The sequence below is a fragment of the Zootoca vivipara genome, chromosome 7, assembly GCF_963506605.1.
Source record: "Zootoca vivipara chromosome 7, rZooViv1.1, whole genome shotgun sequence".
Lineage (NCBI taxonomy): Eukaryota > Metazoa > Chordata > Lepidosauria > Squamata > Lacertidae > Zootoca > Zootoca vivipara.
This window is the reverse complement of record NC_083282.1, coordinates 75,005,297-75,027,371: the sequence shown is the minus strand read 5'-3', so window position 1 is coordinate 75,027,371 and position 22,075 is coordinate 75,005,297. Positions and strand designations below refer to the sequence as shown.

The 22,075-nt window shown below is 43.6% G+C and overlaps 1 protein-coding gene across 3 annotated transcripts in view; it reads right to left on the bottom strand.

Moving 5' to 3' along the window:
- Positions 1-6,804: 6,804 nt before the first annotated feature.
- ADA (adenosine deaminase) overlaps positions 6,805-22,075 on the bottom strand; it is a 36,459-nt gene continuing 21,188 nt past the window's right edge. For all 3 annotated transcript variants that reach the window (XM_035122735.2, XM_060277278.1, XM_060277277.1), the window contains exons 6-11: positions 17,790-17,914; positions 16,379-16,450; positions 15,140-15,241; positions 14,843-14,910; positions 13,463-13,592; positions 6,805-10,308 (exon numbers count right to left, since the gene is read on the bottom strand). In XM_035122735.2, coding sequence (XP_034978626.1) covers positions 10,204-10,308; positions 13,463-13,592; positions 14,843-14,910; positions 15,140-15,241; positions 16,379-16,450; positions 17,790-17,914 — 602 coding nt within the window. In that variant the 3' untranslated portion in view covers positions 6,805-10,203. The remainder of the gene's footprint in view (positions 10,309-13,462; positions 13,593-14,842; positions 14,911-15,139; positions 15,242-16,378; positions 16,451-17,789; positions 17,915-22,075) is intronic.

The window sequence follows — 22,075 nt, the reverse complement described above, 5'->3', positions numbered from 1 at the left end:
TTTCCCTTGGCTTGGGGAAGGCAGGTGGCAAAACGCCCCCACACCGCCACACTTTGGCTCCGGGGACGAAGGCTGCAAAGGCAAGCAGCTGTGTGCCAGGCAGCGGGGGGAAGCAGCCCACGCACCGCCGCACTTCGGCTCCTTCCCCCGGAGCCGAAGCGCGGCAGTGCAGGGGCTTTTCGCTTTCACACTGTGCCGCTTCGGCTCCAGGGGACGGAGCCAAAGCGCGGCAGTGCGAAAGCCCCCGCGCAGCTGCGGGTTTTTTGCCGCCTGCCTTCCCCTCGGCTTGGGGAAGGCAGGCGGCGAAAAGCCCCCGCACCGCCGTAGTTCGGCTCTGTCGGGCGGGGGGAGGGAGAAGCGAAGGACCGATCCGATCCTCCGCTTCTCCCTCCGCCCGCCCGACAGAGCCAAATGCTCAATTCGTGTGACAGGCGGGGTGGGGGAAAGGCGGAGGAACGATCCTCCGCTTTCCCCCCACCCCCACCTGTCACACAACACAGATCTGAAGATCGGTGAGAGCTGTTTGCCGGGGTTGACAAGCCCCAGCAAGCAGCGCCTGCCGATCTTCGTGTGACAGGCAGTGGGGAAGGCAGGCAGGCAAGAGAGCAAGCGCCTGCCTGCCTGCCTTCCCTGCCGCCAGTCTCCTGGAGCCCATAGGAACGCACTAAGTTTCAATGCATTCCTATGGGAAACCGGGACTCGCTAGACGAAAAATTCGTTACACGAATTGACCCATGGAACGAATTTCATCTAGCGAGGCACCACTGTACTTTTTAACCCAGGAAAATCTTCTCAAAAGTCGGGGGTCGTCTTATACGCCGGGTCATATTTCTTATACGGCGAGTATATCCCAAACTCTATATTTTAACTGGAAAAGTTGGGGGTCGTCTTATAAGCCCAGTCATCTTATACGCCGGAGTATAAAGGTAATTATTTCTACATTCTTTTGAGATAAGACCCAAACTGTACAGAGTGTCAAATACACAATGTCTACTGGCTCGCTCCTATCCATATGAAGGACCCACTCAAATAATTCTAAAGGTTTACTGAGACTGGACTTACCATTGCTGATTCTTCTTCAGTAAGGCACGTTCTTCTAAATGCTTGATAATTTTTGTCTTTCATATCTTCCAGTAATTTACCCAGAATAGACATTAAGCTACTGGGTATGTAATGCTTTTCACACACACACACACTCCACTTCCCTCCAGATCCACTGTAAAATTGGTGTTACACTGGCAGCTTTCCAGTCCTCTAGTACATTAGGCCAAATGACACATTTCTGTTAGAAGATCAGCAATCCACATATGCTTTAAAAACACTTGGGTGGATACCAGCGATGTGTTAATTTTTAATTGATTTCATCTATTGCAAACACTATTTGTGTCAGCTCTTCAGACTTACTTCCTGAAGAAGTCAAAACTCGACCCTCCAGACTACAATTCCCATCATCCCTGACCACTGGTCCTGTTAGCTAGGGATCATGGGAGGTGTAGTCCCGAGTTTGCCTATGCCTGATCTACCTCAATTTTTCCATGGTTAAATCAGACTCAAGTCTATTAGATCATCTAATACAACTGCCTACTCAATCCAAACTCTCTCAGTAACATGCCAGCCACTCCTTCCCCTTCCAGAAAGCCAAGAGGCTTTGTGTTACCTCTTTCAATAAGAAACCAATCTCTGCCCTTTCTCCTTACCCTTTAATTGGGGTGAAGAGTTACCGTAGAGCAGGGGTGTCAAACTCAAATTCATCGGGGGCCGCATCGGCAGTTTGGTCACCCTCAAAGGGCCAGTTGTATTTGTAGGACTATGTGTCCACTCTTTATTATCATAAATTATTGTCACTGCATTCAATTATTACTGTTTTTTGTAATAATGTAAGTAATAACTAACATAGTCAGAATAATGGCAAGTAGATATTCAAATGTACAATTATTGTACAATTTATTGAAAAATGATTTTTGGTAACTGCACTGGGTGGTGGAGGCTCGCTAGGGTTTCATGCAGGAGCTTTGCAGAGCTACTGGTACCTGGAGATGCTGGGGTCCTTCTGCATGCAGGACAGATGTTCTGCCAGTGAGCCACCACCCTTCACCAAAGGGACTGGCTGAGGTTGACTCACTGGAGCTGTTCTCCTGGTTCCAGGGTTTAAGGGCCAGAAGTATAAAGCAACATCCTATGTTTCTGAGGAGAGGGAGGGGAGGGGAGGAAGGAAGGAAGGAAGGAAGGAAGGAAGGAAGGAAAGAGGGAGTGGGAGGGAGAGAGGAAGGAAGGAAAGAAAGAGGGGAGAGAAAGAAGAGTAGGAAATAAGGAAGGGAATAAAGAAGGAAAGAAAAAGAAAGAGGGAGAGAAGACAGAGATAAAGAAGGAAGGAAGGAGAGGGAAAGAAAGAATAAGAATGAGGGAGAGGAAGAAAGATGGGAAGGACGGAAGGAAGGAAGGAAGAAAGAAAGAAAGAGAAGAGGGAGCAGGAGGGAGAGAGGAAGGAAAGAGGGGAGAGAAAGAAGAGTAGGAAAGAAGGAAGGGAATAAAGAAGGAAAGAAAAAGAAAGAGGGAGAGAAGACAGAGATAAAGAAGGAAGGAAGGAGAGGGAAAGAAAGAATAAGAACGAGAGAGAGGAAGAAAGGGAAGGGGGGGTCGCCGCCTTGATTCAGCGCCAGAAAAGAGCGCGAAGGGACCCAGGGGCAAAAAGCATTTCCCATGCAGCGTGAGGCAGCGGGTGTTCGTTTTAGGAGACGTGTGTAAAGCCTCAGAGTTGCACGTTTGTGAGGCTGAGCCGCTGCTGAGCTCACGTTCATGAGGCTGAGCCGCGGCAGGAGGAGGTGAGGCAAGAGGAGGAGAAGGCAGCGGCTTGCCGGGTCGGTGCCCGGCAGCGCCGTACGGAGAGTCCCAAGCCTCTGGGACGCAGCAGTGCTCTGTAGCACTTTGAATCCTCCTCCACGCGGCGCTGCTGGGTGCTTTGTCTGTGCTTCAGCCACAGCAGCAGCAGCCGTTTCAAGGGCGTACCCACCGCGGGGCAGGGAGGGGCCGCTGCCCTACTCTAGAGGCAGGGCCGGTCGGGCAGCTGCGGGCAAGAGTGGCGCTGCCGGCGGGGCTGGTGGGCAGAGGCGGAGGACAGCCCAGCGGAGCGCGAGTTCGGCGCCCGCAGCAGTCTCTTGCGCCCGAGCCGTGCGGAGTCCACACAGGAGGGGGCAAGGGCTGACGCTCCCGACGTTCGGGAGACCTTTGCGCATGCGCAAAGCGGGGCGCATGCGCACAGCGCGGCTGTGGACTCCGGCGGCCGCCGTGCAGGGCGCATGCGCACAGCGCGGCTGTGCTCAAAGGTCTCCCGAACGTCGGGAGTCGTTCAGCGCCTGCCAGACCGCTGCAGCAACGGAGCCTCGGAAGGCTTCGCGGAGGCCGGGGCTTTGCTCCAGACCTCCGCGGAGGCCCCGATCCAAGCCTGGTTCCCTTCTCTCCCCCCCCCCGCCCACCCCCAGACTTCCCTCTTCTCCTCTAGGCGGCCGCTGGTTTTCTCCCCTTCGCCGCCGTCGCTTCAGGTTCACGTCCGCCTCCCCCCCCCACACACACCATCAAAGCATTCTTGACATATGGCTGTCAAGCCTCTGCTTAAAAACATCCAAAGAAGGAGACTCCACCACACTCCTTGGCAGCAAATTCCACTGCCGAACAGCTCTTACTGTCAGGAAGTTCTTCCTAATGTTTAGGTGGAATCCTCTTTCTTGTAGTTTTAATCCATTGCTCCGTGTCCGCTTCTCTGGAGCAACAGAAAACAACCTTTCACCCTCCTCTATATGATATCCTTTTATATATTTGAACATGGCTATCATATCACCCCTTAACCTTCTCTTCTCCAGGCTAAACATACCCAGCTCCCTAAGCCGTTCCTCATAAGGCATTGTTTCCAAGCCTTTGACCATTTTGGTTGCCCTCTTCTGGACACGTTCCAGCTTGTCAGAATCCTTCTTGAACTGTGGTGCCCAAAACTGGACACAGTACTCCAGGTGAGGTCTGACCAGAGCAGAATACAGTGGTACTATTACTTCCCTTGATCTAGACGCTATACTCCTATTGATACAGCCCAGAATTGCATTGGCTTTATTAGCTGCTGCATCACACTGTTGACTCATGTCAAGTTTGTGGTCCACCAGGACTCCTAGATCCTTTTCACATGTACTACTCTCAAGCCAGGTGTCCCCCATCCTGTATTTGCGCCTTTCATTTTTTTTTGCCCAAGTGTAGTACTTTACTTTTCTCCTTTTTAAAATTCATCTTGTTTGCTTTGGCCCAGTTGTCTAATCTGTTAAGGTCATTTTGAAGTGTGATCCTGTCCTCTGGGGTATAATACGCAAGTGTGGTGTCAGTTCCCAAAGGTCAACAACTCTGGGGACCCCTTCCTAAAATATGTGATCAGTTTGCTGTAGTTTTTACTGTTTATTTTGATTTCACCTGGGCTCTGTAGCCCCGCCCACATTCCCACTTTGTGGCCCCTCCCCTCCCGTGCCTTGGCCCCGCCCCTTGCCCCCCCTAGTTTTGATCCTGGGTACGCCCCTGAGCCGTTTCCAGGCGCCGAGCCGTGGCAGGAGGAGGAGGATTCAAAGTGCTACAGAGCACTGCTGCGTCGCAGAGGCTCGGGACTCTCCGTCGGCGCTGCCGGGCGCTGACCCGGCAAGCTGCCTCCTCCTTCTCCTGCTGTGGCTCGGGGCGCTCCACGCAGCGCTGCTCCGACCGCCTTTCTACACCCCCCCAGGCCCCAGCTGTTTGTTGGCGCTTTGTCGGCGCGGCACTTCAGCAGCAAGGTCCCGCTGCTGGGTCCCGCTGGCTGGGGCGCTCGGCGGGCCACATGATGAGGTCTGGCGGGCCGGATTTGGCCCCCGGGCCTTGTGTTTGACACCCGTGCCGTAGAGGGTGGTGTGAATAAGGAAGAGCTTTCTGAGACATAACCAACAGCAATTACCCTGTTCAGCAAAATGAGTTTTCCTGTTTCAGTCTCCTATGCAAACCCACAATGGGGGGAAAGAGGGACAGTAGGTTATTCACTAGTAACTGTGATATCACAGGAGACATGCTAAACATAGTGCTTCTAGCCTGTTAAGTATGCCTGGGTTAAGTATTATATTTAGCCAAATCCCCTGTGAGCTGGTTCCAAGCTACTTCAGCATGAAGTTTCATTGGGGAGTTAACATATGAAGAGCATTTGCCAGTGGTACTGAAATATCATGCTCTTTTAAATCATGTAACATTCTGTTTTCCAAAGGCATTTCCCACTGAATGGTCATGAAGCCATTTATTATATCCGGGTTATGTAGTATTTCCCAGTTCCTTACTATATACCGTAGGTTGGTAACCAAAAGCTGATGGATCTTGCATATGTAGCTGTATAGAAAGATGTGAATATTCAGTTTCAGACTTCATAGAATCATAGAACTGTAGAGCGGGAAGGGACCTCGAGGGTTATCTTGTTCCAATTCCCTGCAATGCAGGAATCTCAACTAAAGTATACATGAAGGATGACCATCCAGCCTCTGCTTAAAAGCTTCCAATGGAGAATCCAGCACTTTCCAAGGCAGTCCTGTAACTTGTCTGTTGGCCTGCATTACATTGGCCTTCCAAAGCACTGTGTTACCCGCTGGAATATTTGGTGTTGCAGTGATCATTCAAACTCTTAGTAAGTTTTATCTGCTTCTATCTACTGGCAATCACTTGGTCCCCCTTGCAAGATGTTTCCCCTTGACTGATGTCCTTTTTGGACAAAGGATTCAAAGCAAATTCCAAAACTGATTGGATTATTTCAGGCCAATCTGGATAGGAACAAAGGAAGTTGCCTTATACGAAGGCTGGCCCAAATCTCCCACTCGTCTTTCATAGGACCCTTCGTTCCCTGGTGAAAGTTAGATGGTATCAGTGATTGGGGACTGGGGCAGGCAAAAAATTAAAAATAGAAATAAAAAATAGAAAAATTAAGACAGGACTGAGCTTACTTTAAAGATGAGGTGGCCCATTACTATTTTTTTAAAGAAACAAAAAGCAAAGCTTCACTGTTGCTTCAAGCAGTGGCTTGGCAGCCCCCAACAGCCTGGCATTTCCATTGGGAGTTTATGCCCCATGGAAATGATACCACATCATGAAATAGCATCTTCCTAGGATAATTCTTTTGGGGTGGGGGGAGAGAAATGGCTGCACTCATTAGAAACACAGGCTATGAAGGATCTTACATGCTACCCCTTTTCACTGGAAATCTCAAGGCTATCCACCTACGTCTTGTTTCTAAGTAAAAAGACTCCCCAAGAGCCTGTAGTTCTGGAAGAGTGACATGGAGAATGTGTGTGCAGTGCTGCTTAACCCTTTCCTTTCTTCCCTCCCCCAGTTGCTTTCCTATACTCAAACTCACAGCCACTTGAGGCAGCTTTTAATTTCATTTTTTAAAAAGAAGCAGCTGCAATAGCCAGCTGCTGGGGTAAGGCATGTAATTGGGTGTCACATCTAATTTGGCCTTGAGAAGCATGAAGAACAATAGCACAAGTTCTCGTTTCTTCTGTCTTATTTAGCCACGCATTGGCACTCTAAGTGGATGTCTAGCCCACAGCTCCTTCATTAGTTATTTTTGCTCATCCAACTCATAGGTTCCATAGCTACTGCAGTCCAGGTGGAGTCCAGCTAGACATCCCTCCATCCCCTTGCTCCACCAAGTGACAATACCTGCCTTGGAGATATAATCACAACATTTCTATGTTTTTTAATTGAATCACATCTTGCAGATTTGGGCTTGAAAACTTTTCTGATGCAACAACAGTGACATATGCATATAGTTAAAATGGAATTTATTTCATTAAACCAAAATAAAAATTCTCCTTTGTTCTTCAGGATGTGAACAACATAAGAAAAATTTATAAGGATAACTTTTCATTGACATTATAAAAATAACAAAATAATTCCTATATATATATTTCAGGTTATACATAAGACATTATAGTTTACATTCAGAACTTATTTTCGGATACAAGTGCTATGCAACGCTGTCTCTTTTTCACATGCGACCAAGTGATGTCAAAGCCATTCATCAGAGGCATATTTTTGGTGTCTGAAGCTTTGCAATACCAGCCTATATAACCACTGAAATATGGCATTGGATGATTTCCTTCGCTGTGTTTATGAACTTTAAAAAACATTTTAAACCTAAGCCAATATCACTATTATATAGAAGAATTAGTCGTACAGCATCAGAAATACAGTGATAGACAGGCTCTGGGTCATGCAGACTCAGGCTTGCATGTACTGTACCACTTGTTATCTCTGGTGCTAGATACACCTGATAGGAATAAGCCCTGCTTGCATTGTGATGAAAGCAAAGATGTGTGTCATTCCTATGTCCTACAAAACTAATACTTCATGGCCACACTTAAGACAGAAAAGGACCACTAGTCCCAGCAATGTCAAGAGCTACTTGGTGATAAGCTTGAACAGACAAAGGGCTCTGTGAAGAGCTTTCTGCTCACAAAGAAACAGTGTTTAAAGCAAGTCCAGCTCCTTGATATAGATTTTTTTCATTTTTTAAAAAGCATAAAGATATGTTCATTTTATAAAGGGCCTCAAGTCTCATTTTCAGCTCAGGGTAGAAGCCTACAATAGACCTCCATTTGTTGTGAACAGTTTAATATACATTCAGATTGTGCGCCAGCCATGTTCACAAGTACTTCAGTCCAGAAATGTTAAACTAAGAAATCCTGCTCTGTCGATAGAAAAAACAACGATTGTGTGAATTCACTTTGTGTGGTTGAAGACATGTGTCTCTGGGCCAAGCCAGATTTATATCAAGTGCACAGCTGTTACTGAAAATGGTAGCTGAGGCTTTAGGCACCACCCTCCTGTCCATGACATCTAGAAGAACTCACCTGCATTCTGATGTCACGCCACTTCATGTTGTTGGCTGCCACTTGGAAGGAGACAGAAACATGGTGTGTCGTGATTAAATCAGTAAGTTCTATTAGACATTATGGAAGGGGAGCTAAACATGTGGTTGCAGTAGATGTGCTTTTGCTAGAGTATCTGTTTGTGCCCTCAACAACTAGTCCTTATGAATGAAGCACAAAGATAAAATAAATAAAACCTGGGTAGTTTAACATATGTTGAGCCACTGCACAAACTATTCATGCTCTACTACTAAAAGCACCTTGAGGCATCTTTAGAGGTTCACAAATGCTGATCACTTTTCTAGAAATCTGATAAAATTACATAATTTAAAAGATCCACTTTAAATGCTGCTCTGTTCATGTAAGAGGGGAGCAAGTCTTGCCAACTCCTTCCTCCATCTGCAGCCCCACAACGTATCTCACAACACATCCAAGGCTCCCCAGTCCCTAGGAACAAATATGCAAAGGGAAGGGAGAACCAGGAAATCCCTGTTCTATGAACTCTGTTCTATTCATGGAAAGAATAGAAGTTCAGATCAAAGCACATGTATTTGGGAGTTTCAAGTTCCAGAATGGAAGATTTCTGTGAGTCTAGGAGACAAATTCTATAGTACATTAGTCTTATCCTTGCAAGTACAAGACTTCCAGGTTCCTTATAATGAAATACAAGGACAAAAGGATATGCTCAGATACATGGAGACTTTGTGGATATTTTTAAAAGATTCCACAACAAATGAGTATTTCTAAAAGATGCAAAATAGAATATTATAATCACTAGAAGAAATCCCACAAATGTATGTGAGATGAGGCATCCTGGCATGGTAATGATGCAGTATTACTTTGATTTGGATACCGTATTTTTAATTTCTGCAAAAGACCACTGACATGTGGTTTTTAAGGTATTTACTTACAGACTGACCATAACTTGGTTAAACCAAAGTATTTGCATAAGTCAAATCAGTCCCATGGATTGGAGGTGGGGGTGGCGTGAATCAAAATACCATGAAGTTCAATTCCAGAAGTTCAGACTAACTGGTTTGTGTACCATGCTGTTGAGAACCTACCAGATAACTTAGCACCATTAGCTAAATTTACCATACTGTTGGTAACAGACAAGGAAAAAACCTAAAACACAGCTTAGTCAAAACTGCCAGTTAAAAAGAGCAGCAGTTCCAATATTGCAGGTAGCAGATGAAGCAGCTGTCTCAGCAAGTGTACTGGAATAAAGGAGTTTGCTTCTTTTGCAAATCAATCTTTTAAAAAGTGCTGTGTTGTTCTTTGAACATACACAGCTTAAGACATCTTGGACAAGTCTGATTTGGGGAAAGGCAAGATGCTGAATCTGGACTACAGTCATTTGCCCCAATTCGGAAGTGATCCCTTGCTATATTGGGACCTATATGCACAGATCAGATGCATATGACTCAGAAGAGTCATTCAAGGTGATCACCATTAACACTGTCTTCTGGATAGTGATGCATGCTCCTAGCATTCTTGAAATATAGGTAGGAACTGTTATCTTCCAGGTGCACTCAACAATCCTTGGATCAGAACCACTATTCTTTAAGTATTAGCTCCAAAGAATTTGATGACATTTAAATAAGTATTAAGTTGGTATTAAGGCCAAGCAGAATCAAGGAAGGAATAAACCCAGCCAATGACTGTGTCAAACTATCAGAAAACCAGGGATAAAGTGAGATTCCCCACTAAAAGATGTTAAACATCTGAAAAAAACTCAGTTGTGATTCTCTCTGTTTCAAGTGTATGGGCATACAGAACACAAATTACAGAGAAATCTCAGTAAGGCCAGAGATAAGTTATAGCTTTCAAGAGAGAGGAAAATGGTTTGAGAGATGCTTTGCTTCCCATTGTATATACACATTCTTTTGTCTCTCTGTTGCTTCTGGTCAACTAGGTCCTGGAATTAATACAGTCTCTAAAACCTGCTTCCACTTTGGTAAACAGAGGTAAATTCAGCCATTACAAGAAGCAACCCCTCCTCCAAACTTTCCAGTCTATGAAAAGATTATTATCTCCAGCCTAAAAAAACTCATGTAAACTCATAGCACCCATCTTATTTATGGGATCTGGGTGCTCTAGGCAGATATAACACAAACATTGTAGGAATACTGTTCTTTATATATACTGTATGCCCCACTGTGGATGGTAATAGTAAACAAGATAGTAACACAGTACTAAGTTTGTGCGTTGTCTTCAAAGAAACAAAATGGAGGTCTCCGACTACCATGAAGTTGTCAGGAAAAGAGGTCACGAGTAGATGGCATCATATGGATCAGAACTCTGTGCTTTGTACCATCCCATAGGCTTCATACAGCTTGTAGAGAAGCTCCTTTTTTTCTTTCTCTGGCAAGAAGCTAGACTTGGCAGCATTTATGTTCTGCGAAAATTGGAACAAACATAGAAGTGAAGCTCAGCAAGTATAATATTCTGCTAGTGTCTTAGTATGCATTAATAGCCAAGTCTATGTGAAAGTAATGGATGCAGTTTCCAACCCTACATTTTCAGCTTTTTGTTAAGTTGGCAAATGACAGCCTTTTAAAAACAGTCTTTAGGCTTTGATCACTTAGCTGGGATTAAGTCTTGCTACTCCTGATTAGACATGCAAAGTGGAACACTTTAAGATGCACACACAGTCATATTCCAGAGATCTGGTGATCAGTTGATGCAACACCACCTTATGCTAAGTGAGAGCAATGATCTGTCCATCAGGACTAGTGGAGGCTCTATGGAATCAAAGGCAGCATTTTCCCAGTGCTGCTCCTGCCACAGAACTTTTAAGTAGAGACCTCATGCAAATTATTATTACTAGATTTTTCTACTGCTACTACAAAGCTTCCTTAATCATGATCACACTCAAGGCATGGAGTATTAGAAATTAGAGAGGTTCTTGGTGGGAAAATCAAAGCACTTGGCCCATTTCTCATTCCAGTGGCCCACCATCACCGCCACCAAAAGGGGGATCCAGCTCCCAGGGAAACCTAAGTGTGCAGAAATCCACATGGTTCTCTCCCTTCAGTTGTCCATGCCTAATATATGGATGTTGGGGCTGCGGCAGGGGAAAGCTGTCCGACAAAGCAGTACAGCCCTGCTCCCTGATGGGATGGGGAAAATGCATTGGCCTATAAATTAAGAACCCATTAAAATTCAAACAAATGTTTTCATTGCCTGCCCAATTGTATGCCTTTGCTGATCATTCCTATGCTATGTGCTATGTCTCAGTTGCCAGTGTTAGGGTTCTGAGTTTTTTACCTTCCTCATTACAGCTACAAAGGTTTATACTTCTCTTTTGTTCTCATATTACTGTCTGTGTCAAAACAACTTCTGGTCTGGGGCATTATGCAGGGATCACAGACAAAGTGGACTCCCAACCTGTCCTCATGGGAGGACCCTTAGCGGTAAAGGATCACTTTTCAACCTCTTTAAAGGGCCAGGTGGTACCTGCCACATCTCCTGGTTAGTCTCCGTAGGCGAGAGAAGCAGACTACACAATGAGCTGCCCTATGTTAGTGGCCTTCTTCCCCCAAAACTCCTTACCATGTCAGGCTGGTGTGAACCACTGCCAGAAAACCACGGTGATGCACGAAAGTTGGAGCCTTGTGGGCTTATTGTTCAAAACTAAAATACTGCTCTGAGAGCGCAGCAGTGCAAGCAATAGATGGTTCTTTGTTTGGACTTCCAGAAGCAGTTTAACTGCTGATCTCTGGAAGCAAGATCATATCACCTCATGTTTTGTAAAGTGCCATATATGTTGATACCATATGTTGGTAGTGCTGCTATATAAATAACATGTCATATGCTGGCTTGTTGGCTAAACAATGTGGTGACTCGGCACTCTCTTTCCTCCTGACATGTAATGTGCCTGCCAGGATGAGTCAACATTTCTCCAGAGAGATTGTAAATAGAGATTGTTTTTCCTGGCTTGTAGTGAAAATGAGAATTTTTCGCCATTTGTATGCCTTGTGCCTTTGTTTTCATTTAAGCCAAACCCTGATATATTTTCTGCATATCCACATGCTTTTTTCCTATTTATGGGCACAGTGTTTAAAATAACAATTATATCCATGCTTCTACATACCAAGTCAACAAGGCTCTTGGGGTGAATGGGCAGATATGTACCCATTTCAACTAAGCAAAGAACTGACAGTTCTGGAGAAGAAGGAAGAAAGGGCTGAATGGGTGGGTAAGTAGAAATTCAGCTAAAAATGGTTTCAAGATTGCCAGCTATGAAGTGGGGAGGATTGCTAACAGATTGAGGTTGAATTCTGACAAGACAGAAGTACCGTTTGTGGGGGACAGGAGGCGGGCAGGTGTGGAGGACTCCCTGGTCCTGAATGGGGTAACTGTGTCCCTGAAGGACCAGGTGCGCAGCCTGGGAGTCATTTTGGACTCACAGCTGTCCATGGAGGCGCAGGTCAATTCTGTGTCCAGGGCAGCTGTCTATCAGCTCCATCTGGTACACAGGCTGAGACCCTATCTGCCTGCAGACTGTTTCGCCAGAGTGGTGCATGCTCTAGTTATCTCCTGCTTGGACTACTGCAATGTGCTCTACGTGGGGCTACCTTTGAAGGTGACCCGGAAACTACAACTAATCCAGAATGCAACAGCTAGACTGGTGACTGGGAGCGGCCGCCAAGACCACATAACACCGGTCTTGATAGATCTACATTGGCCCCCAGTAAGTTTCCGAGCACAATTCAAAGTGTTGGTGCTGACCTTTAAAGCCCTAAATGGCCTCGGTCCAGTATACCTGAAGGAGCGTCTCCACCCCCATCGTTCTGCCCGGACACTGAGGTCCAGTACCGAGGGCCTTCTGGTGGTTCCCTCGTTGCGAGAAGCCAAGTTGCAGGGAACCAGGCAGAGGGCCTTCTCGGTGGTGGCGCCCGCCCTGTGGAACGCCCTCCCATCAGATGTCAAAGAGAAAAATAGCTACCAGATTTTTAGAAGACATCTGAAGGCAGCCCTGTTTAGGGAGGCTTTTAATCTTTAATAGATTCTTTTATTTCATTTTTCTGATGGAAGCCGCCCAGAGTGGCTGGGAAACCCAGCCAGATGGGTGGGGTATAAATAATAAATAATAATAATAATAATAATAATAATAATAATTATTATTATTATTATTATTATCACACAATGACAAAGTTTGTGAATATATGCAGATACAGATTGTGAATTAGGATGTCCATTTACAAAGCAGTAACCTTTCTGCAATGGTCTTATAATTATGTGGCGAGCTGACTATCTACTGCGCCTGTCTATATGGCAGTAAGAATCTCACCATACCTCTACAATCTAGAGTTGTGATTTGGTGCAGATGTGGGGTACAATTCACAGAAATGGACAGGCTGTAGATGTGGTTCTATGCCCACCATGGTGAGCTCCCATAAGGCCATCTCTGTTTTGGAGAAGTAACTTTGAGAAGATTTACTTTGGCTGCAGATCGAAGCACAGCTTTCTTGGAAGTAAGCTATTCTTTCAAAGCAAAGAGGTTTAGGATCAAGCACAACCAATGCGAAAAACCGAAACCAATTTACCATCCTCTTGAATTCTTCCTCAGTGAAGCCCATGCAATTGTGAGCTATTTTGTAGTCTGTGTGAATTGTGGAGTTGAAAATGAGTGGATCATCTGTGTTCAAGGAATAATTTGCTTCATCTTTCATAAACCTGAAAAAAAAACAGAATTGAAAGAACATCAGGGTTTTTTTAGAGTATAATTTGCATTTTCCTCATGGGAAAAAATATAGTGAAGCCTGTTTTCTATCCCACTTGTATTGAACCTCATAGGCAATTTCCATTAAACTACAGTCAAACACCAAATATACTTTTTATTTATTTTTCACTGTACAATAATGTGACATGATACAACACATTTCAAGTAATTGGCATACAATATCACAGGGGTGAAATCAGTAATAAATGTTTTATCATATATCAAATCATATTAAGTTTTCTCAGATTTTAAGAATAATCTAAGATCCAATATATATTGTTGAATATTTTCCTGTCGTATTACTTTTCTTTGTTATAAAAAAGACAAATTAGATAAAGTGCTAACTGAATGCTCTAGAAGGCAGGCGGCTTTCTAAGAAGTGGCGCCCTCCCTGTGGAACACCCTTCAGATGTCAAGGAGATAAAGAACTACACAACTTTTAGAAGACTTCTGAAAGTAGCCCTGTATCAGAAAGTTTTAAATCCTAGATGTTTTATTATGTTGCTATATATGCCACCCAGAGCAGCTGGAGAAACCCAGCCAGATGGGCGGTGTATAAATAATAAAATTATTATTATTATTATTAGATGGTGTAAGAGGAAGGGAGTACAGGGAACCCCCTCCTCTAATCAGGAGCAGCTCATCGACTAGTAGTCATGAGAGCGCAGACTCGGCAGAGGCAAGGCAGGAAATAGGAAGAGGGGACCGGGGCTCTGACAGCCTGGGAGAGCATGAGCCCCACAGCCAGGAACGGAGGGAGGAGAGAAGGGGGGAAAGGGAAAACATGGAGCGCAGACCTTTGCCCTCAGTTCCGGAATTAAGGAAAAGACGGAAAGGGAGGAGACTGTCCGTCCCGCGCCTTTTATGTTGGAAAAGGGGGCGCAGGGGGGCAGTCCCGGATTCTGCATCGGACTGAGAAGACATGTTTGCTGACACCACGTTACACTGTACATAGAGTGCACCAATAAAGATTGTTTAAAGACAAGCAGGTGCAGAGTCGTTACTCGAGAGTAGCCGCAACAACCTCTGACAGATGGCAAACTGGGAGGCTTAAACCTCATGGCTCACCTCAATATTAGGATTTGAGCTGGTAACTGGGTAGTGATTTTGATCCAATAAGTGAGAAGTAATGTCAAAATAATTGAATTAAATGTAGCATGATTACTCTGAAGTTAAAAAAAAAATACCCAACCCAAATCCTTACCTTACTAATGGATGATTACTGAAGCCGGTTTGGCATGCACTAGTGAGGTGACTAGACCAAGGGCAGATCTGTATATTTATAGAAAAAAACAAAACAGAATTAGTACACTTACCCTTTAAAATGCTTATGTTCATAATTTAGAAATGCTGGGCAGTGGCTATCAGTGAAGGGAGACAATACTGAGCTAGATGGACTAATGGTGTGCCTTGATACAAGGCAGCTTCCTCTGTTAATATCAACTGCAGCTATTATCTGGTTCATGTAACAGAGATGGAGACTTGAAAGACATTCCATTACCTCAAAATGTATATTTTCTTTCAACAGCTGTTTATATAGGCTTTCATCTTCCAAGACATGGTAGCCATGACCAATTCGCTCTGCCTTTAGGATGTTGACTGCCTATAATGAAAGACGGGGTTGGAGGGTGGGGGTGGGAACATAGAATCAACTTTTTGCTAAATAGGTTACTCTCTATTACACAGTTCACGATAACTACAGCCCACAGCATTAAAGTGAGAGCAGCTCTATAAATTGTTTCGAGCTATTACTCCTATTATATAAGGTATACTTACCACAATCTGCTAAAAGCTTATTTAGAAACACAGTCATGCTACGTATGGCACAGACCTTCTGGAGACCCCAAAACCCTTGAATACCAAAAAAAAAACACACTAAAAAAGTGGGAGAGTATGATTTAGTTTGTTATTACATGAACAAGCATTGGGCTCACACGTTCCTTCCTCTCTTTATGATCTTCAATGCGCTGTCTTTTGCAAATAGCAATAGTTTTCTTACCTGAAAAAGTAAGCTATGTAGTTTGCACTCAAATCACAATCAAATTAGAGAGATGGGTGGAAGACAGAAATAAAACACCTGGTATAACTTTTTTTTCCTTTTTAAAGAAGTGGGTGCATCTCTGTTTGCCTCTCCTGAGTGGATTACTCCTGTGAAATTACACCACACTATGGAACAGTTTATAACTGTTTTGATTTTTTGTAAGAATTATATGCAATGTACATGCATATTTGCTCCTTGTGCAGAGACAAATCCCACCAAATTTCAGAAGGATAGCTGCAGCAGTCTTCTTTCAAGGGCAGCCCTTACAGTTTTTTTGGTGTGTGTGTGTGTGTGTGTGTGTGTGTGTGTGTGTGTGTGTGTGTAAAAAAAGAGAGAGGAATTAGCATCCTGTGGTCTGAAAATTGCAGATGTGAGAGGTAGCCCTAGGTAAAAGTATCAAAATTGCACACAAATTGGTCTAGCAATTTTTGAACTAGGCACCTTTAAAGTTGAATGGAAGGGAGAAAGAACTAAATAGGATTCACTTTCCACCTTCAAGACGCTGGAAATGGAGAGTCTAGGTAAAATTGTTCCCTCTGATAACAAACTTGACCTATCAGTCACAACAGAGCTCTCCTTCCTCTCTCTCCCCCATGGTTCAGATCGTACATTCTACTGTTTACTGTATATTCAGTGTCAATTGTCAGCTTTTCCAATGACACAACATCCTTTTTTTTGTTCTGCAGTACAACTTCTTACCTCCTTGACAACCTTGGGTGACCCAACCTCACCAGCATGAACAGTTCGATGAATGCCACATCTTTCAGCTTCCTAAATAAAAGGGAACACAAGGAAGAGAATAAAAACTGACTGGCAAATGCTAGAGATCCATAGAATTTCTTAAGGTAGCATTTGCTACCTTATCTTTCTTTGGCTATAGTCTAAGCAGAGCTGCTAAAAACTGGAATATGCACAATAGAAAAATCTGCTTAAAATTGGTATTTCTCCCGAAGAGGGAAATTTATTATTTTATTAAAATACATGCAAAGCTAAAGATTGTCACTTTTTGCTTCACAACAATCATGATAAAATGTGTAGTAAAATACCATTAATGCCAAAATAGGCTTCAAAGAGGTTTACAAAATATAAAAAAACCAATAAAAAACACAATTACACGGCATTGTTAAAATACACAATAAAACAATTCCATTAAAACATAAACATGTGGAATTAAACTATGCAATAAAGCTCCTTGGAGATTAAAACAGGAGACTGGTTGAAAGTTCTTGGGCATGTCTTCAAATGCTGGTGGAATTACTTTATTGTAACTGAAGGTAACAATAATCCTAGCAGAAGTAAATTTCCTTCCCTACCTCCTTCCCACTTTTATGTGTTCTAGCACCTTTCCTCCACTCTTTCCAGGCATGGTCTGTGCTTTAAAATTTCATGTCTGAGCACACACACACACACACACAGTTTCCCCTGTTTCCTCTTAATCGGAGGAAACGGCAAAACATGGAAAACCTGAATTGACATGCTAAAGAACAAGTTTCACAGGGGAAGCTGTGCAGGTTGGGGGGCAGTGAGAAATGCTCGGAGAAAGAGGTTTTAAGCCTGGATCTGTGCCTAGAAAGGGCAAAAGGTAAGCGTGGACAAGCTTTTCGCCTGGAGGAAAATGTATTTCCCTCACCCCCATTAAGTCTTTCATAGAAGAGCTTAGCATCAGTCGGTGGCACCCAAGAGTCATTGGCTAAAACTGGTGGAGCACCTGCAAAACTCTACCCCATGTATAACTGTTCACATGGTTGATAAAAAAAATCCAGCGAAAGCATATTGATTTATACCTGGGTGAATCTACAGAGAGGAGTAACTACATCAATCTTCTATTTGGAAAGCTTTAGCCAGACATTTCTTATCTCTAGTCTCAGTCTGTGACTGAATGAAGGTTTGCTAGCAGTTGGGATTAGGTTCTCATACCTGTAGACCAGTCCCATTTTAATAAAAAGATGCAGCAAGTTTTACATGAGTGCATGATAATAAAACACTGGAATGGGAGTCTTATATGCTGTTCTTCTCAGATTACATGTAAGGCAGGCACTGAGGGTTTTGAACTCCCCAACTCCCCCCAATCCTGTTCTTTCGGCTCCTTACTCATATCATCTGAACAAACCTCATAAGCCTTCCGATGATCTGGGTAAGTCTCAGCATTTATCAACTCATCGCCAGCTAAGTCTATAGCCACCACTGTATCATTCTGATACTTCTTACACAGTTCCACCACTTCCAGTGACCAGCCTGGAAAGAAAAACACAAAAATATTGTAAGGATGCAGCTGAGTTTCTGCAGCTGCCAATGACATACATACATACATACATACATTCATACATACATACATACACACACACACACCATGTATAGAAAAATATTTGTCACATAAAAACATCACTTTGTTTTCTAGAGTTTCCCTCCTTTGACAAGGCCTTCTGAGAAGATCAGGCAATTGTTGGTAAGGTAAAAAGGTAAAGGACCCCTGGATGGTTAAGTCCAGTCAAAGGCAACTATGGGGTTGCAGCGCTCATCTCGCTTTCAGGCAGAGGGAGCTCGCATTTGTCCACAGACAGCCTTCCGGATTATGTGACCAGCATGACTAAACCACAACGGAACACTGTGACAGAAACCAGAGTGCACAGAAACACTGTTTATTTTCCTGCTGCAGTGTACCTATTTATCTACTTGCAGTGGCGTGCTTTTGAACTGCTAGGTTGGCAGGAGCAGGGACAGAGCAACGTGAGTTCACCCTGTCACCAACAGTCCAATAGCCATAAAGAATTCTAGCTTTTTAAATAAATGAGTCTGCTTTTGGGAATGGGACACTTCAGCCTGTGGATACCAAAATGTCCAGAAGTGACATGTAGTTCTATTTAAAATGAAGAATCTAAGGTCCCTAAACAAACCACACACTGCGATGTATTGTATTATTAGCTGTGTGGGGCAAAAGGATTGCCAAAAACCAAAGCTGAAGTTTCTGAAAATTACCTACTCTCTATAAACTTTGATCAAACTTACGGTATTTTAAATAATAACACGTTTGTGGCATAAGCTTTGGTGGACTACTAGAGCCCATTTCACCAGATATACGAAGTATTGTCATTAGCAGTTACCGGTAGGTATTCATGGATATAGGGAGGAAACAGTGAACACTAGGGACAAATTGTGAAAATCATTTGTATAAAGCTTAAAGTTTCATGGCAACCATTCACAGAAGCAGTGATTTCTTGCCCCTGGAAGTGTCGAGTTTAGATACATGGTCAAGCAACTGCTTCCTTATACACCCAGTCTCAATATTTCAGTGTGTGCAGGTAACTTGTTCACATCACTTCTCAGCATAAGAGAAGATATAGAGTTTTAATCATTGCCCTGTCAAAATTAATGAAAAACTGGACACTTTAATTAGTTGTGTTTTTTTAAAAAAGATTACCTTCACCCCTTTTAACTCTAATAATATGAGGACTACTATCTGATGCAGAGTGTTGGCAAACAACAGATAACAATAATAAAAAACTTTCCATTATTATTACATTTATTTATACCCCACCTTTTTTCCCTGGCAGGGACTCTAGACAGTATGCAGATAAAACAGAAACAGGTAAAAACATGGAGGGGGGAGGGAACCAATAATTATAAAAACAATTAACCATTAACAGAAGAGAGAGCGAGAGCGTTCTATTAAAAAATACAGATGATTACAATAAAAGCATCACAGACTACCCCTTTCCTTAAAGGTAAAGGTAAAGGGACCCCTGACCATTAGGTCCAGTCGTGACCGACTCTGGGGTTGCGCGCTCATCTCGCATTATTGGCCGAGGGAGCCGGCGTATAGCTTCCAGGTCATGTGGCCAGCATGACAAAGCCGCTTCTGGCAAACCAGAGCAGCACATGGAAACGCCGTTTACCTTCCCGCTGTAGCGGTTCTTATTTATCTAATGTACTTGCATTTTGATGTGCTTTCGAACTGCTAGGTTGGCAGGAGCTGGGACCAAGCAACAGGAGCTCACCCCGTCACAGGGATTCGAACCGCCGACCTTCTGATCAGCAAGCCCTAGGCTCAGTGGTTTAACCACAGCGCCACCTGGGTCCCCTTTCCTTAAAAACAGTCAATTCCCAAAAGCCTGTTGGAATAAGAAAGTCTTCACTTGCTAGTGGAAGGACACCAAGGAGGGAGCCGGTCTAACTTATCTAAGTAGCCATCAAGAAGACCCTCTCCCATGTCCCCACCAAACGTGCCTGTTAGGGTGGTAGGACTGAGAAAAGGGCTGTGCCACCTTGCTTTCATAGGGAACATTTTTTTTTAAAAAAAATCACAAAACGGTTCTATATAAAAGCATATTATGCAGGCCACTAAGCTATCCAGAATCAGAGAAAAATACAAATCCTAAAATGGTCTCCTGCGAAAAAAGTAAACTTCAACAATAGCTATACATGGAATTGAAGACAGGAGTGCCTGGCGTGCTCTGGCCCATGGGGTCACGAAGAGTCTGACACGACTAAACAACAACAACAATACATGGAATTAAGAAGGCTCAGATTTTTACAAAAGCTGTGAAGTCCAGAGGTCAGGAGTTCAGAGAGTGCCAAGCATCTTGTTAGGTGTGATTTAATTGGGTCAGCTGCCAGACAAAATAGAAAGCAGATAGGAAGAGATAAATATAAGCCTCTTCTAAAATACTGAGGACATCTTAATAGTTTTTGTGTGTGTGAGAGGGTGGGGAGAAAGATTTGCGGTATAATTGCAAACATTGTTGGAAAACAGGTTCTGCCAGAACCTTCTCCATTTCTTGGTTTTCAGCAACTCTAATTGTGATTTCATAGAAAACTGTATGTTTGGCATGCAAACAAACTCAGCAAACACTCTGGATGCACCATGAGATAGATAGATAGATAGATAGATAGATAGATAGATAGATAGATAGATAGATAGATAGAGACATTTAAAAAAAGACTTAAAACACAATCTAGAATCCCATCAATTATTCCATTACTCCACTCACTGCTTCATGCATGGGCTGCTATAATTTATGGATGATTACAAGTTAGAGAAAAATGGCGCACTGTTTCATTGATCCAAGCCAAGGGTTCCCAAACTGTGGTCTGTGGACCACCAGTAGTTCAAACTTCATTCAGATGGTCCATGACGTGTCTGGATTTGTGGTTGGAAACTGTTGATGATGGGAGATGGCAGACCCATCACATTAAATTTTCACATTGATTTTTAACTCTATATTTATTGTGTCTTTTATTTGTTATATATTGTATTTTCTTGTTTTATTCTATGGAATTCAAACTGAAATACAATAAAATCCAGGGTGCACCCAGGGTGTTAGCTGAGTTTGTTTGCATGCAAAGCATACAATTTTTAAGAAATAAAAATATAAGTGGTTTCCCTAAAAGCCAATGAATGGGAAGTGTTCTGACAGAAGCTGTTTTCAATGAGTGTTTACAGATATACTGCATTCTCTCTCACACACACCCAATTCTATGGGATTCAAATTGTAATACAATATATGAGAAACAATAAAAAATATAAAAATAGAATTAAAAAACATACAGTATCTAGCACCGAAAAATACAATCACTACAACAGGCAGAGAAATCCTTAAGTGGTTCATGAAGTACCTGCACAATTTTCAAGTGGTCTGTGAGGAACAAAGTTTAGGAATCACTAATCTAAACTAGTCACTTGAAATGAGTGCTAAGGTAAAGGTAAAGGGGCCCCTGACCATCAGGTCCAGTCGTGTCCGACTCTGGGGTTGCAGCGCTCATCTCGCTCTATAGGCTGAGGAAGCCAGCGTTTGTCCGCAGACAGCTTCCGGGTCATGTGGCCAGCATGACAAAGCTGCTTCTGGCAAACCAGAGCAGCGCACAGAAATGCTGTTTACCTTCCCGCCGGAGCGGTCCCTATTTATCTACTTGCACTTTGATGTGCTTTCGAACTGCTAGGTGGGCAGGAGCTGAGACCGAGCAACAGGAGCTCACCCCGTTGCAGGGATTCGAACCGCCGACCTTCTGATCAGCAAGCCCTAGACTCTGTGGTTTAACCCACAGCGCCACCTGGGTCCCTGAAATGAGTGCTACTAACCTGCATTTGTAACAAACACAGCATTTTCATTAGAAGTTGGCACTAGGGTGACAGAGGCGCTCTTCTGGCTTGAACCACCAACTTTTGCCTAACCTTCCTAAGCAAAAATCTTTCAACTGTGAGCCCTCTGCCCTGGACTTTATTGCACTGGGAAATGTCTGCTAGAACCAATTCAGAGAATCTTCTTGTTTTTATAATCAATGTAAGGTTATGGGGAGTTTACTAGCTCCTAAGAGATTTGTTAGAGGAAGGAGGTCAGAAATCAGATACTATGACAGTATACCATATTTTCTAGGTAGAATCTAATGCAGAACTTCTCA